This window comes from Acanthochromis polyacanthus, chromosome 4 (assembly GCF_021347895.1).
Source record: "Acanthochromis polyacanthus isolate Apoly-LR-REF ecotype Palm Island chromosome 4, KAUST_Apoly_ChrSc, whole genome shotgun sequence".
Taxonomy (NCBI): Eukaryota; Metazoa; Chordata; class Actinopteri; family Pomacentridae; genus Acanthochromis; species Acanthochromis polyacanthus.
The window spans coordinates 35686976-35703826 of record NC_067116.1 but is presented as its reverse complement, the minus strand read 5'-3'; the positions used below and the strand labels follow the sequence as shown (position 1 = coordinate 35703826).

The 16851-nt window shown below is 41.2% G+C and overlaps 1 protein-coding gene across 1 annotated transcript; it reads right to left on the bottom strand.

Moving 5' to 3' along the window:
• Nucleotides 1-4: 4 nt before the first annotated feature.
• Nucleotides 5-15451, bottom strand: prkaa2 (protein kinase, AMP-activated, alpha 2 catalytic subunit). The gene is made up of 10 exons (XM_022192689.2): nucleotides 15212-15451; nucleotides 13943-14084; nucleotides 12653-12746; nucleotides 10546-10690; nucleotides 9491-9578; nucleotides 7957-8181; nucleotides 6874-7036; nucleotides 4905-5243; nucleotides 4691-4817; nucleotides 5-3582 (listed from the first exon to the last, which is right to left on the bottom strand). The coding sequence occupies exons 1-10, from the start codon at nucleotides 15309-15311 to the stop codon at nucleotides 3332-3334; spliced, it is 1674 nt and encodes a 557-aa protein (XP_022048381.1). The 5' UTR covers nucleotides 15312-15451; the 3' UTR covers nucleotides 5-3331.
• Between the last annotated feature and the right edge of the window lie 1400 nt (nucleotides 15452-16851).

Sequence of the window (16851 nt, the reverse complement as noted above, 5' to 3'; positions counted from 1 at the left end):
CACGGAAAGTCAGTATTTAATTAGGCCCTCTGGCATGTGTTCCAGCCCTAGACACAGATGCGCTAACATGACTAACATGCCACTGGTAGTTGCATACAGTTGTAATGGTAGTACTTCACCTGACAGTAAATACTGGTGATACCAGAGGAGTTTTTAACTCTGACCCATGACTTCTGCAGGATAGTGCACTTCATTGATACGTGTTTTGCATTGTGTTGTCATGAGCAGCAGTACCAGGAATGGATGCATAAAGGGCCAGATATGATCCCAAAGTTGCTCACTATACAGAGGACAAGTCTTTTAAGACACAGCAATATAGTGTATTACAGATGATTGACAAAGAGCGTGGCTTAGTGTTCAGGTCAGTTGCACGTGTCTTGCAGCAGGGAGCGCCATTTCCCCGACATCAAAGAATAATCAGCAGTGTACGTGCCGTCACAGACAGAGCGGAGAACCTACACAGGACATAAAAACACTATACATGTAATAAAGGGTTTCAGCAGAGTATCAAAGAGTGTGGCCTTCTCTGTTTCAACCAAAAGTCTTCACGATGCTTTCATAAGGCAAAAATCACTGAATTCATTTCAAACACAACGCCAACAAAAATTACTTAAATGACATCAACTGTAGGTCCAACAAAGCACACAGGTAACAACATGGATTTAGTTGAACAGTCAAAAGTCGAGACTGATGCTTGTGAACCTTTAGCATGGCCAACTTTAAAGAAATAAATAAGACATTATGAAATAAATAGTTTGCACATGAACAAATAAACTATGAAATAATTTCTTGATTGCATCTCCACCGTTTGATATTTCAGCATTGTTATATGGTAGTGCTGCGGGTCCGTACCGCTAGCGTCTACCGGGAGTCACGTGACCAGATCTCGCGTATCTGATTGGCAAATGGCAAGTGCCGTATCCGTAGTCCACAGGCTACGGGTACGGGTCCGTACCTCTAGCAACAACCTTGTTATATCACAGTTGCTCTGAATATTTTTCCTAATGACACTTTCATTTATGTCACTTGTCAAAACCGTGATGTTGTCAAACCCTGTCTCTTTGCCTTTCAGCCAATCACCAGCCTGTAAAAATAACAATGATGAACCAAATCTCCCAATCATGAGATTAAGTTATTGAATTATTTCAAAATGTATCGTTCCACATGTCCACAGTACTGGATTGTACTTATGCATATCAGTATTTATTTCTGAATGGCTTATTTAAACTACAGAAAAATACCAACTATCCCTCTGACCTCTGTTTCACTGCAAACAGTATAAAGGTAACACTCCTGTACACAGCGGTGCTTTAAAACCAAGACAGCAAACTCAGACAAGAAGTTTCAAATGAGCAGCACCAGCTTTCACTTTACATTCATTGGAAAAAAAGACTTGGAAAACACATTAGGTATGACCACAGCGAAACAACATCACTAAGGTATGAGTACAAACAACAGGTACAGTAAAAGCTGTGCATTCAAACAAACTGCTGGCCTCAGTAACTTAGTTCTTAAGCGCAGACTGAACAAAACCAGCAAACGTCCAAACAGCTACAATCCACTAAACCATCTGTCGTCACCCACTTTTCTGATTCTGACATCACGGCTGTACCAAACGCCTTCCTAACACACCAGCATTAAATCGGTAACAAAACATGACAACCATGTGGCACACTGATCTCCAAAACACACTGAACACAGTCTCCATATACAGATGCACAGAATTACTGTGTTGCATTCTTTAAGGCAACTGGAGAAAGGTTTCTGTGGCTTTTACTCTCCTACAGCCGATTCACACCATCTCACATGGATTTTTCTTTGTCATCTGTTCACATAAGGAATGAACAGAGGGCTACGTTTTTGTAAATCTGGAAAATTGATGAAGTTGATTGAAGGTAGTTCTCAAATAAAAACTATCATAGGACATTAATGTGTGATAAATGTGTTTTGGTTTTACACATTAGTAATTAGGCTCCTTTTTTTTCTTACAACTTGTAGTGTGATTACAAAAAATAAAAATAAAACTAGCTTCTCTAAAACTTCTTGCAATTCCTATTACAGTGAGTAACGCCTGTCCTTATTCATGTTACTGCATGCATGACTGACTGCCATGTCTGTCCTCCTGATGTCACCGGCCTGCTTGCTTTTTCAAAAATACATTCTGTGCATGAATGGGGGAGCAGCGCTGACACTTTGAGCAACAGTTGCTTCTTTAGTGCAAAGGATTCTGTCTGTGTGTGTGTGTGTGTGTGTGTGTGTGTGTGTGTGTGTGTGTGTGTGTCGCATGTATAAAATAATGCGCTCATGGGAAGAAAATAGTGATATGCATGCTTTGAAATGGATTGCTCATGGCAGTACAGTGGTTGTAAAAACCCATGTGAGATGGTGTGCAACAGTCTTCAACACTAAAATGCAACACATATCTTCTCAGTACGAAGCAGAGCATTCTCGTTCTACCATCCCGCTGTCTCTCGAGGTTCATTGATCATCTACAATCTATTCAAAGTCAAGTTAAAACTGTGTGTTGATGCAGTGCTCAAATAATAAAACTACAGTGCCTAAAAAAAACAATTTCTCAAAAATAAATATGGATCTGATATCTAAATAATAATCTTTATGACGTATAAATTCTGCTTTTTGGTATATCTTTGTCAACCTCTTCAGCTACGTACTACGATCGAAATATAAATATAATACATGGATAACAAAAGCTTCTTTACAAACCATATAATATAAAACTTGAAATTTCACATGTACTTATGTTCCTTCAGACGCAGATTTAAATGTAAGTTTTAACAACCAGCGCCCCAATTAAAATATGGGACAAGATGCTAATCTGACCTCCGATCAGTGTCTAGGGTGAACTCAGCAGGATTTCCGGCATTAAGTGGTATGGTGGGTGATGAAATTTCAGCAGCTGATTACAGATTGAAAGTATTTGTGGGAGGAGTGACGGTGAACTTGACCTTTGCTGCGAACTGTGACCTCTGGCCTCTGCTCGTTCACAGATTCCAATCCCAGGATCAGTTTTTACAAGCTGTGGCCTGATGTTTCAACACCAAGACTTTGACCCAATTACTGTTTCAAAACAAGAAAAAATAAGCAAGTAATCTGCCCCCCTTTCTCTCTCCTTCATCTGTGCTGAACACATACAAGCATTGCTGTGACTATTCCTCTTCCCCTTCTAGTCCAGTGCAACTGGAACAGATGGAGAGGAGACAGAAAGAGGAAGTCGCAACAAACATCTACACTCCCTACATCCCCAGATGTGCAATTAGCTTAAAAACCCCACTGACATCCAGGTTACAGCAAGGTTAGGAGCTGGCAGGTCTCAGCGCGCCAGTGTGGTGATCAGACTGGCGCACATTTCAAAGAAGTCCATGGTGTGTGATCCCTGGCGTGGGGTTAGCAGAGGGGTGCTACCCGACAGGGACCCTGGGAGAGAGGAGCTGAGCTGAGGCAGATCAATCGCTGGGCTTGCTGAGTCGATGCTCAGTCTGGGTCTGTGGAGACCAGCTGTGGAGCCCGACCTCTGAGGGGTGGACGAGCCTGATTTAAAGCCCACTGCCTCGATGATGTCATCTGAGGGGGTAAGCATAGTAGCAGCAGAATTTAAGAAGTTAGTTGATGAAGTAACATGTTTCATGTGGTCATACTGCAGTGATTTAATATAATTTGTATTGTAAAGCTCTGTGTTCAATCGAAGTAGACTAGCTAATCAATCTCAGCAGATGCTACAAACCCGGCAAAACTATTGGTACTAAATTTAAAAATGTAACTCAAGGTGATAGAAGTAATACTGAACATGTATGAAGGCACATTAAAAGCAGCCATTTGCATTTATAAGTTGGTCTGCACTGAGTGACATGCAATTATGCTAATGAAGGTACCAAAAGTACACTTATCCACCTGATAAGCAAAACGTGTCTAACTACAATCTTTTATTAATAATGATCTTTACGATTCATGATGTTTATTATCTATTTGTCAACCCTTTTCACTTTAAACCATATAGTGTAAGACCTGATATAGAATTTAACGTGATAATGTTCCCTCAGAAACATTTTAATGTATTTTTTCGACATAATAATAATGTCTTAAACAAAATAGCTCGCAGCTTTAGTTGTTTCTAGTCCATGTCAAAACATTTCGTCGTACAATTTGAATTTCAGACTGCAATTGGATGATCAGAGCGCCTGCACAAAGACAAAGCTAAATGTTTAAAAATGAGAAATAAAATTGTTCAGATTGTACAACAGTTCACTTTTTTATCATTACATATTATCATCATTACACAGTATACAAAATAATTAGCTGTTAGATGCTACTTGATCTGCACAGCTAGCAAACCCAAACAACATATTTTCCATTTGCCAATGATTTCAAAAATGCTGACCCAGGCATCACAATCTTATTTATATCCTGAAATGAGTCGTGAGTGCAGGTGGTTAATTTGGTGTGTTTATGCAGATTAAGTCACCCTTGTTTCTAGGCATCATCAAAGGAAAGATTCTAAAATGTTGTGAAATATTAAAATCGAGATTATAAAATGCTGTCATAGATCAAAGGCAAGGTTCTAAAATGTCAAAGATCAAAAACATGACAGTTTAACCTGACAGCGGGCTGTGCACTATATTAAATATAATTTATGAGTTATAAATGTTCTGAAATGACTTCGTCTATCACTGACCATCAATGCTCTTGAAGTCGAGGAGGTAGGATCTGTTGTCCACCTGGTAAAGCTGTAGGCTCATTTTCACCAAGTTGCCCGTCACTGGATTCTTCCTCCGCACTCTCAGATGATACGGATTCACCACCTACAATGCAAAACAGACAACATCTACGTTGTAAGTAGACTGATGTATGAGCTATGCATATGTGAGTATGTATAAAAGATATGTTACCTTCCAATCAAAATTGAGCTGTTTCATGGCTCTGTACACCTCAGCCATGATATCATAGGGTCTGCTCTGACTCCTGATGCCCAGGTGCCACTTGGCTTTCTTCACTGCCAGCGGTTTAGGTCGGGTGGTGTTGAGAGCATCGAGAGGACAACGAGACTTGGGGCTGTCAGCTAAGAGTGGAGGCATCCTCTCTGGGTGGGGTTTGACCCCTGGGGGTAGTGGCATGCCCTCTTCTATGAAAGAACCCTGTGGAGGACTGGATGCCAAGTAGAACTCACTGGCTTGGGTCATGATGCGCCGGTTATCTATGATGAGGTGATAGGCTACTGCTAACTGGTCCTGCATGAACAAAGCAAGGTCAGGCAGTGAATTCAACACTATGCAAAAAATTCAGACCTTTAGGTTCCAAACCTAGTAGTAGCCAAACCCACACATACACTAATCAGCTGCAATACTCTATCCACTAATAGGGAAGGTGTTACTTTGGTTATCTTGTTACAATAACACCTGTCAAGCAGTGGATATAGTAGGCAGCAAGCGCACAGTCAGTTTGTAAAGTTGAAAAAAAAGCTGGAAAAATGGGCAAGAATCTACGATCTAAGTGACTTTGACAAGGACCAAATTGTGATGGCTAGACGACTGGGTCAGAACATCTAAAAAATGACAGGCCTTGAGGCAAGTCCTGACACAGTGGTTAGAACATATCAAAGGAAAGACGACCAGGGAACCAGCGACAGGGTCATGAGTGTCTAAGGCTTACTGATGAGCATCGGGAACAGCAGCTGGCTTGTGTGACCTGATCCCACAGAAGAGCAACAGTAACCCAAATTGCTGAAAACCTTAATGTCTGTGATGACGGAAAGGTGTCAGAAGACACTGTGCATCACAGCTTGCTGTCTATGAAGCTGTGTAGCCGCAGACAGATCAGAGTGTCAATGCTGACCCCTGTTCACCACCTAATGTGCCCAAAATGAACATCTGAGCGTTAGACTTGGACTATGGAGCAATGGAAAGGTTGTCTGATTTGATAAATGATGCCTTTTTGACATCCGTAGATGGTTGATTGTGTGTGTATCATTTACTAGAAGAAGAAATGGCAGCAGAATGCACTATGGGAAAAAATTCTGCTGGAAAGCCTCAGGTCCTGGCATTAATGTAGGTGTTACATTGACACCTACCTAAAAAGTGTTGCAGACCACATACAGTCCATCATGTCAACAGTATTCTCTGTTAGCAGATGCCTCTTTCAGCAGGATAACTTGTCTTGTAACACTGTAAAGATTTTTCAGTAATAATTTAAGGCACTTGGCAAAGAGTTCAAAGTGTTGACTTGGCTTCAAAATTCACCAGACCTCAATCTGATCAAGCATCTGTGGGAAGAGCCAGAAAAACAAGTTCGATCCAAGAATGCCCCACCCCGCAGTTGAAAGGAATTAAAGGATCTGACACTAATGTCTTGATCCCCAAAAACACAGGACACTTCAAAGGTTTTGTGGCATACATGCTTTAAGGGGTCAAAGCTGTTTTGGTGGCACAAGTGGAACCTAGACAATATTAGGCAGGTACTTTATATGTTGTGGCTGATCGGTGCAAATGTTTAATCCCACCAATAAACAGTAAAAAGAACACACTGAGCTTGATTAGAGCGGACAGTGCAATCACTTGATCTGTCATAGCTTAATTTATAAGCTGCAAGAACAGAAGGATTTGAAGAGGAAAAATACTAGGGTATTTCTACAACAGCCAGAGCAGCAGACAGGACAGAAGTAACCAAGGAAAGACCACAACTTTATCAGCACAGTCCACTAAAACAATGCTGACTGAATGTGTGTCCAAAGACGTTGAGGGAAAACCTACATACTATGTGTACAAAAATAATCTTCTCAAGTACTGGTTCAATATTATAACAATTACATTTAATTAAACAGAAAAATCACTATTATGTGTCTTAAACAATGTAGATGGTTACCTGTGGATCTCCACTGTAGAGACTGGACATGACCTCAGACTCGGTGCATTCAAACTTCTCGCACACTTCTTTGACAGCCTCTTCATCTAGGACAGTAGCATCATACGATGGGTCCTCCGGGAACAGGTAGCCTGGCAGGTCCTGCTTAAACCACTCATGTTCCCTAAAAAATACACCATCATATGTAATTCAAACACTTTAACCCAAATCTAATGCCGGCTTTATAAGACAAACAAAGGTCAAAGTATGTGACTTTTAAACGTGCATGAAGTCAAACCGTTGTCAACCGCAGATGTCTGTTTGCGTAACGACACTCCAGATAGGGGAGCTTTAAATGTACGGAGCCAGCAGTGACACAGACGTAGCCACACCACTGAATATACTTTAACTCAAACATGTCTTACATCAGTCTGATTTACTGCAGTTTCAAAAGATGAATGTTATGCAAAGACACAAAGTCGTACTGACGGATGTAAAACTGTGACTGTCAACTGGTTCAACTACTAATCTTGAGCTGTGACAATAATTTCTGTTAGTCATGAAACATGTTTTTTTGCAACTGACCGAGGCAATTTTGATTGAATTTTAATCCCTTTTCAGTGTCACTGAAAATCTACATTGTTTTTGAAGCACCCTGTTTGTTATACTGATAAGGATATATTGCATAATTGTGTTACTACATATAAAGACAATAAATTATAGTAAGAACTAAAATTACTTCATAGCAGTTCTAAGCCTTCGCCAGCCAGTGACATTGCCGTTTACACCCATGCCTGCTCAGACTCGTATGTGGTGAAGTCTTGGAAGGAATTTAACTGATATGCACCTGACCAAATGTGAAATATGGTCACAATCCCCTCTTCTGTTCCTGGTGCTAAATAATGGCCAGAAAAGAGTATTTTCAGAACACTATTATGTAACGGTGAAGCTGGTCTTTGACCTTATGGATGTTAAATGTCATCAACGATATGTGACAGACAGACAGCTTTGTCGCTGGCAGAGAGGCAATAATGTTTCTTTTTTTTAAAGATGTTAACACAGAGGATAAAAGAGGCCTCTTGCCTTGACAAGTGGGGTTAGTACCTGATGTCTTTGATGGTGGCTCTCTTCAGAGGATCCACCTGCAGCATGAGCATGAGCAGCGAGGCCACAGAGCGGGTCAGGTACTCTGGGATGTAGAAGACACCTCCTCTGATCTTCTTAAACAGTGTAGGGACATGTTCATCATCAAAGGGGAGAGTGCCACACAGCAGGGCGTACAGGATCACCCCACAGCTCCAGATGTCAACTTCTGGGCCTGCGTAGAGCCTGACAGCGACATGAAAGGGGAAAAAAAGCATTAAAAACATGTAACTGTTGTAGGTCCACCAGAAGGGTGCTTTTGTAACCTTTGAAGGCCATCATGTAGCTGTAATATCTGAATATAACTGAGAAAAGAAGAAAGGATAATGTGAAATTAAAGGTGCCCTGTAGTACCGCTGACCTCCTGGAGTACGATGGAGCATTTTTTGTATATGTGGATCTCTGTTTTGTTAGTCATGTATGTGGATACTAAAACATGAAACATTTGACATGAGATCCATAAGATTGCTGGCTTCATCGATCTGTTCCTTACAAAGCTACAGAGAACCACCGCATGCACACAATATTTATCTTACATGCGTGAGCATGTACGAGTAACTTATAACACATGGTGATGCACTAATCATCAAAAGACTAAATTTAAACTACTAGCAACCTTGTGAAACTCTTTAAACAGCTAATAGCTTAGTACATTTATGATTTTCTAATTACTGAAAATGATTTATCATAATCTAACTTCTACTTCACCAACAGTAAAATAAAATAATAATAAGGGAGTCAAAATGAGAACAGCTGCTATGTAACAAATGATTTAACTGCAGGTAATAAACTGTTACTCTGTGTGTCACAGCTCTCCTGTCTGATAAGAAGAAAAGTACACAGTGTGACTGTCTCCATGTCAGAGACAATTTATGATTACAATTAATTAACGAAGTTTCTGCTCCTGTGCCATGTGCGTAAATGCATACAACTCTCCCACTCTGGAGAAACTCATATGAGTCCTGCTGCTGCCTGATGCAGCAGATATTTATTCAACTTGGGGTAAAGACTTCTACAAACAGCTGGAAACAACAAAATAAACTTCAGCTCCTGTGAACAATTTGTCAAACACCCGGGCGACATTTAATATCGGTGAATCTGACTTCACAGTTTTATCTTTATGGACATTTAAGTTTGTATCATATGTGAAATTGTAGGGTGAGAAACGCATGCAAACTATGACTTTGGCGTTCTAACTGACACTTTTGGATCAGCATTGATGCTGAAAAGAGGAAAAACCATTACACACAACAAGTACGTTGCTTATGTGCGTCCGTCTGCTGATGTGACAGCATGTAATGTAGACTTGTGCAGTGTTGAAAGTGATGCAGAAATGCTACTTGGTTCAGCTTTGTAAAATTGTTCTCTGAACTATGCAGAACAAGCGACCACAGTGCTCATTCAGACTTGAGCTTGGCATATTCAGAATGCAGTTGGATTAACAAAAACACTGAAGGACATTTAAACACAGGCATGTGATTAAACAAACACACACCTTCCTGAGATGACCTCTGGAGCTGCATAGTTGGGTGAACCACAGCTTGTTCGTAGGAATTCTCCATCTGACATCATGTTTGACAGTCCTGTTGGCCAATAACAAGACAAACAGACATCAACATTCTTTTGTCTTCCCTCTGACAGTAACACAGACTAAAGAAAGACTCCTCTGTGATCATATTATTGCTTTTGGTCCTCTGATAGAGAGAGGTTAAGCTGAACATGGCCCAGCAGGGAGGGTAGAGTCATACACTGCGGACACTGCTGAGATCTTTATCCTCCTTTACCCGCCAAGACTCTAAGCTCTAAACACAAAGCTCATCTAATTGGATGAGCGTCTCTCTGCCTGCCAGGGCCTCTGCCAAACGCTAAACACCAGACACTCTGTGATGTGCTGACCTTCCCTTTATCTTTTATCCCTGTTCCCTTAACACTCCCTCTCTCTGCTCACCAGTGTCTTTTCACTCTCAGCCAAAACACTTCTCCTGCTGTACACCCCTGCCACCCCCTGATTCCTTCCCTATCAGATGACACTGGGCCTCAAGGCTTCCTGCCAGACTTGATATGAGACCTGGCCGTTGCTAAGGGACGTCTCTCCACCCCACATACCCCGCTGTGCTCAAGGGCCCTCGTGTGTTTTTGAGCAAAATTTCTCTCTTTCATGGTCGTATTGCATCAGGGATTTTGGCTTCAGCTAGAACAATTAATGCCACGAGTAATAAGAGGCAGTCTCCAGTGAGATATTTTCTCCTGTTTAATAATATTGTTAAAAAAGGTGCATGGTGGTGATTTCACACTTTTCTACAAGTGACTAATTACATGGATAACGGCAAGAACAACAAACAGTCACTTGGCTTTAATCAAACTGTCTAATTACTTGGTAATTCCCCTCTGCTCCACCAGAAACTGCCTCTTTCTCTTTCTCATTCCCCCTGGATAAATCCTGTTTTTTTATGCATTCTCTCATCTTAAATATGCAAACAATTCTTCTGCCAAGCCTATTCTTTTGTCTCTCCCTCGAGCTGTAACTGTGAGGTCTTTCGGGAAACTCACCAAAGTCAGCAATCTTTGCGTTCTTGCTGGCGTCCAGCAGGACGTTCTCAGGTTTGAGGTCTCTGTGGACCACCATGTGTCTGTGGCAGTAGTCTACAGCTGAGATAATCTGCTGGAAGAGACGGCGAGCTTCTGTGTCCTCCACCTGAAAGACACAATACGAATGGACATGTTTAGATTTTAGCTTGACTGGGCATTTCTCTGGTCCATAATTATGTAGTCAAGACAGGGTGTTAAAGAACAGGTACTGAAGCCCACGGTATGTATGTACAGAGGTTAAAAAGAAGACCTAAAAATATTATGTGTGTCATGTAAAACATGCACAGACTAAATAGTATCATGTAGCCATTTAAAGCTGTGTTGACTTCTGGCCACTTTGGGGCAAAATAGCTGTAAAGAACACTGACACGTTATCGCTTTATTAAGTTTTTATGACTAAAATGCTGCATAAACTGATGAGAACTGCCATCAAATGGTAATTATCTGTGAGTATGTCATAAGAGAGATCCGTCTCACATTACATATAACCAATATAAAAATACTGATGTGTGCAGTTTTACAGATATAAAAGTAATACCGTTACATTGTCCATCTAAGGAATCTGTGCATGTCTGTCTGTTATCTGTGTGTCTGCTCTTCACATATCTGGACAACGGCGCAAGTGATTTACTTCAAACATGGCCCGTGTGTTGCTGGGGACAGGAGGAAGGGCAAGTCCATCTAATCCTTTTTGCTATCATTTTGGAGTCTTGTTGAGGTGCTCTGCATGCCTTTGACTGCCTACGGGTGGCAACTAATTTTCCCCTGTTGCTAGGACAACATTATCAAAGCCAAATGTATGGTGTCAAGTGATAATGTAACATTGTAACAGCCTGCACTGCACTAGTGATTGTAAATGGTTTGGTGTACAATAGTCATTTGAGCTCTGATGTCACCACAAGGTAAGAATAAAATGTCACAGTAGCACGATGCAGACTACTTAGAAAGTCGAGGAAAAACCCGTGTAAGATTTTTACTTTATCTATTGATTGCAAATTGCATAAACTGAGCGTTAAATGCCTTTTTGATTATAAAGCAGGTCTACATGCCATATAAATGTATAAAAATGCTGAATCCACAGAGAAATGCACACAGCCTGTACTGAGAAACTGTGTCTCCAGACAAGTCGTCAGGACTTCTGAAAGGTTGTGAGGCTACAAAGATGCAGCCGCCATCCTCGTCTTTGCACCTTACACCGGCCACCCGCAGGTACCATTCAATCTTTTTCGTTTGGTACATTGAGTGTAGCCATGCTGCACTCCTAACTCTGGTTATAAAATGTTTCAGCCACGAGCAAAGCTTGCCAAATGTTCTGTTATTGTTGGCTGCAAGACCAAACACAAGATGCTCTCCTGGCATCTGTGGGACTGAAGACCCACCGGATTACTTTTTTTTTTCAGTGTCCTTACAACAACAGCAAAATGAAATGTTGGGATGTTGTGTAGTTAATGTATCTAACTGCAATACTATTAAGAAATTGGGGAAGCTTTAAGAATGGTTATAACCAGTAAACAAGCACTGGGGGGGCGTTACTGGGTGTTTGTGTTGCCTTTTGTGCTACTGTGTAATCTAAATTCAGTTCCGTTTTTTGTGTGTGTGTGTGTAGCATTCCCTGACAGTACATGTGAAAATAAGTGATTACAATGTAAGTAATTTGGGACATGGTAACACTATTGCATGAAAACATTGCACCGTGTTAAGCAGTGACAGCTGCAGGAGTCTCTCCTTGTTCTGGGTCTGATTTGGGTTCAAATGAGTTTGGTTGAACTCTGGGGTTTGACAGTGTACAAGTAAAACAGAATGAATTATCTGTGTGGTATTTTGAGTTCAAAATTGAAAGAGATTCTGGAGATATATGAGGTTTAGAATAACTTGTTAAAATGAGGACCTTTATTATTTCATTGGTGTTTTATATAAGGGTATATATACACAGTCTAACAGCTTTGCAGCTGTTTAACCAATCAGACCTCTGTTTAGAGCACTAACCATGACAATGTATAACTTAAATAACTGCTAATAAATTAGTGACCACTGGCTTACCAGTCAGTTAATAAATAAAATGTCTTACCCGTCCATTTTTGCAGATGTAGTCAAACAGCTCTCCTCCTGACACATATTCCATGACCATGAAGAAATCTGTAGGCGTACTTATCACCTGGTACCTGAAACAAAAAAACACAGTTGTTTTGAAAACCTGTACATTAAACAGCATATTTCATATCCTATCTCTGATACTGCCTTATCAAAAAAACTCTTCACTGAAGCCATAAACACATGCACGGCCTAAGTGCACAGAAACAAAGGCGAGGCTGGTTGTGATACGGGCTGCTGACTCTAGGCATACCTTTCATAAAGGTCAGGTATATTAAATTGCAGGCCTGATCTTATGAATGGTTGCGTGTGGGAGCCTCTGCACTTCATCACAATCTATTTCATTCCTGTCAAGCCAAGTATAGGACAACACAGCCAGCACCGTGGGAAAAATCAACGCAAACCAAATCACAATCTTTTATTATCTGTCTAAAATGTAAACAAAGTTTCTCAATAATCTTAACAGTGAGAGCGCTTGAGGAATTTTGAAAATTATGTAATTTGTAAACGTTTTACAAAGATGGTGACTATGTTAAACAGAGTCTGCTTTGCTCAGTGCTGTGGAAATGCCTGTAACTGTCTGTAGCAGTGCCAGCAGACTGTATGTGTGCCTAAAATCTATTTGTGTTTGTGTGCCTGTGTTTATTAATGTATATGTCGCTGCTGTTCCCCAGCACTCCTGCTTATGACCCGACCTGAGGCTCACATATCTGCCATTGCTTTCAGTGTGACAGTGGACGAACCCTAACTCTGGCCTAAAAATAACACAGAGATTGTTGGGAGAGAAGACAGTCAGACATGGACTGACAAGTAGAAAGAGGCCAGGGAGACAGAGGGAAAGAGAAAGAGGGAAGACAAGGTCAAAGAAAAGCCCATGAGGAGCCATTACACCTGGATAAGGAAAGGACTTACTCATGCAGGAATTACAGCAACTTCTACCATCTAAAACGGAGATTTGTACTGACAAGAACAGACTTTTTCATCTAGGCCCAAGCCTCTGTGTGTGTGTGCATGTGCGCGCATTGGTATGTTTGTGTACTCAACCTCCTGGGAGGCTTGTGGGCATGCTCAGTACAGCACAGCTGTAGTAAACAAACAGTAACAAGCATTGCATGCCACCACACACAGAGAGCACATCATAGCAAAAAAAAAGCCCACATTGCAACTGCCAATAACTTAACAGAGCTCAGTTATCTCTCTTTGTGGAGCCTGTCAGCACTGAGCGTCTTAAATCTGATAGAAGGATGTGTCATCTTTCTAAACTTACAGCTTGATGATGTGTGGGTGTCTGAACAATTTGAGATTCTGGATCTCACGCTTGATCTTCCCAACGACATCGAGACTGCGGATCTTCTGTCTGTTCAGGATCTTCACAGCGACTTTATGGCCTGTCAACTGGTGCTCGCCGACTAAAAACGACAGAGCACTGACATGAAGAAGATGCACCATAGAGACAATAAAAAACAAACACAAGCTTATGCAGAGGCAGTTTGGCATAAAGGGTTAAGGTTTGATTTGGAGACCTGCTTTGCAGCAGGCTACAGTAAATGAAACGTGTTTTTTATTAAGTTTTTGGCCCCCTCTGTAGCCCTTACTTTCTGGCCGTGCCTTTGTTTATGCTGAAACTACACTGTTATTGCAGCTGCCGAGCTCTGATATGAACCAATAATACAGTGTGGATGAACTGCTGCAACTCTCACCTACTCTGAAGCAAACTATCTTAAGCACATTTGGATTCAATTTCAAGAATATGACGGCAACTGAATTTTCTCATGCCTTGTTAGTTAGTCTGATTGCTAGAATACAAGAAATAATTGACCCTCACTCATAAATTAGCCATGATTTCAGGTGGGTTAACCCCTCAGTAAGCTAACACATCCTTTAAACTGTCGGCTACACACAACGAAGAGGCGGGGTGAGCATGGAGTTAAAGCTCACAAGGTCATGCTGAGAGCCTGGAAACAAGCTAAGAAAACAGATATAATAACCTGTCATGTTCTTATCCAAAGAAGGTTAGCGCCTGTAAATGCTTTCCCCTACTTAGCGCTGACTTAACAAGCTCCCACTTGCTAGCAACGAGAGGAAACATATCGAACTAGCAAGAAGCATTAATATCAACATTAGGCTCGCGCGGTGGGCTTCGGTCAGACTGTACGCATAATGATGCTAGCACAACGCAAAGTCTTAACGGTTTAACGTTAAACGGCGACAATATTAGTGTGCCTGTACATCTCTGTTGTCGTCCAGGTAATTACACCTGTCATAGCTGGTGACAGTAGCCACAGAGAGAGGGGCTTTGGTGAAAGAACTTGACTTTGAAGCGGCCGTATTCTCAAACCGGAGTTACGCTTTAAATCCAGTCGGCTGCGGCCGTTAAACCGTCGAGCTGCGCAAACTGCTCACTGACCGCCGGCAAGTTCAGCACCGAGCGTCGTGGGAAAGGGGGAGCGACTACTTCACATTATCAACTACTCCAACTGAAAACCCCGCAAACGTACACACTCAGCCACAACCAAAGAAAAAAACATGACTTAACTCTTCACTTTCCCGAACGTCCCGACTCCGAGCGTGTCGCCGAGGATGTAATGGCCGATCTTTACCCTGCCTTCGTGTTTCTGTTGTTGCCGCTCTGCCATCTTCTCCGTTACCGACGGCTGGGCTCGCTCGCTCGGTGCGGTGGGTGTGCTGCCTGCTGCCTGTCTGTGGGGCGGGGCACTTCACTTCTCCTGGCTGGGAGGAAGACTTGAGCCCGTTAAACGCGCAATGTCAGGTTACAGTCGAGACAGAAGAAGCGAATTTGCTTTTCTAGAGGCATCTGTCGTAAAATAGCATATGTGTTGTGCTATAACCGGATTATGAACCATCCTCCCAGGTGTTATGCCGAGTTTTGAACCCCGGACAAATACTTCCCCTGATAACCTAAATACTGCACAACGGATACGTCCAACTTAATGTTTACATTGCCTGTTAAATAAAAAAAAAAAGAAAGATAAGAAGTCACCCTTCCTTGAAGTTTTCACCTTGAATTTTTAGGCACGTAAACAATATAAAACCTTGTTCTCTCTTTACATATGTAATATCGTGTTAACCACTGGTCTATATAACAGAATTGTGGGTACATTATCCTCCATGCCATACCTGTATATGTAAATTCATCATACCATAACTGCACTTATTCTTATGTAATTTTAAGTACGTCATAATGTACATATCTATATGCAGATAAGTTTCTTATTATTATATCTTTATTTTTTATTAGCCCTGTTGTACTTTTTGTGCTTCTTTATGCCTTATCTGTATGCAGCTGCTGTAAAATGTGAATTTCCCCAGTGAGGGATCAGTAACGTTTATCTTAACATATTGCTTTTCAACACTGAATTATGATCAATTTATGTAATTTTTTGTTCTTGCAAGAAATTACAGGAGAACACTCTTTCAAATGTGAAAGCGGATTCCTGGAAAGTAATGTCAGTTAAAAATATAAAATAAATAATTGCACAATCAAGTCATTCAACACAGATGCAGTCAGTTGATGTTAAAAGTCACACAATTAGTGAACTCATCAGAGTTCAGTATGTCTGTGTAGATTCTCAGTCATCCAGGTTATTGCAATCCTAGGAGCTTCAGTAAAAATCTGCTGGACTTCTCTTGTAGGTTCTTGAAAATGTTTCACCTCACATCCGAGAGGTTTTGTCAGTTCTGGAAAGAACCAGAGGAGCAAGATTGCAGTAGCTGATTTCTACTGAAGCTTGTAGGATCTGAGGTCAATGAATGACTCGCGGCAATAGCTACAGCATTAAGACAAAAGAACACTCCAAGCAACTCTGTGGAGAGGTTGCTGAAAAGCATAAGGCAGCAGATGGGTACAAGAAAATGTACAAGTCACTGAATATCTGTTGGAGTGCAGTTAAATCTGTTAATAAGAAATGGAGAGAAACTTGAATGTGTGTAAATCTGCCTAAAACAGGCAATACTCAAAGCAAAGTAGTCTGCAAGAATAATGAGGGAGGCCACCAAGACACCTATGACTCCCCTGAAGGAGTTACAAGCTTCAGAAGCTGAGATAGAAGAGAAAGTTCATTCAGAAACTGTTGCCTGGGTTTTACGCCAGTCAAAGCTTTATGTGAGAAAATGAAGAAAAAGTCTTATACTTTAATAAGAGTTAGCCACAAGACA

Bases quoted from the DNA above. Each gene is read 5' to 3' on its own strand.
- prkaa2 (XM_022192689.2), bottom strand. From the start codon at position 15,311: ATGGCAGAGCGGCAACAACAGAAACACGAAGGCAGGGTAAAGATCGGC. The intron at 10,691-12,652 runs GTAAGACATTTT...TGTGTCTTTCAG, and splicing joins ACATCTGCAAAAATGGACGG to GTGGAGGACACAGAAGCTCG. The intron at 5,244-6,873 runs GTAACCATCTAC...TTGTTCATGCAG, and splicing joins TCTACAGTGGAGATCCACAG to GACCAGTTAGCAGTAGCCTA.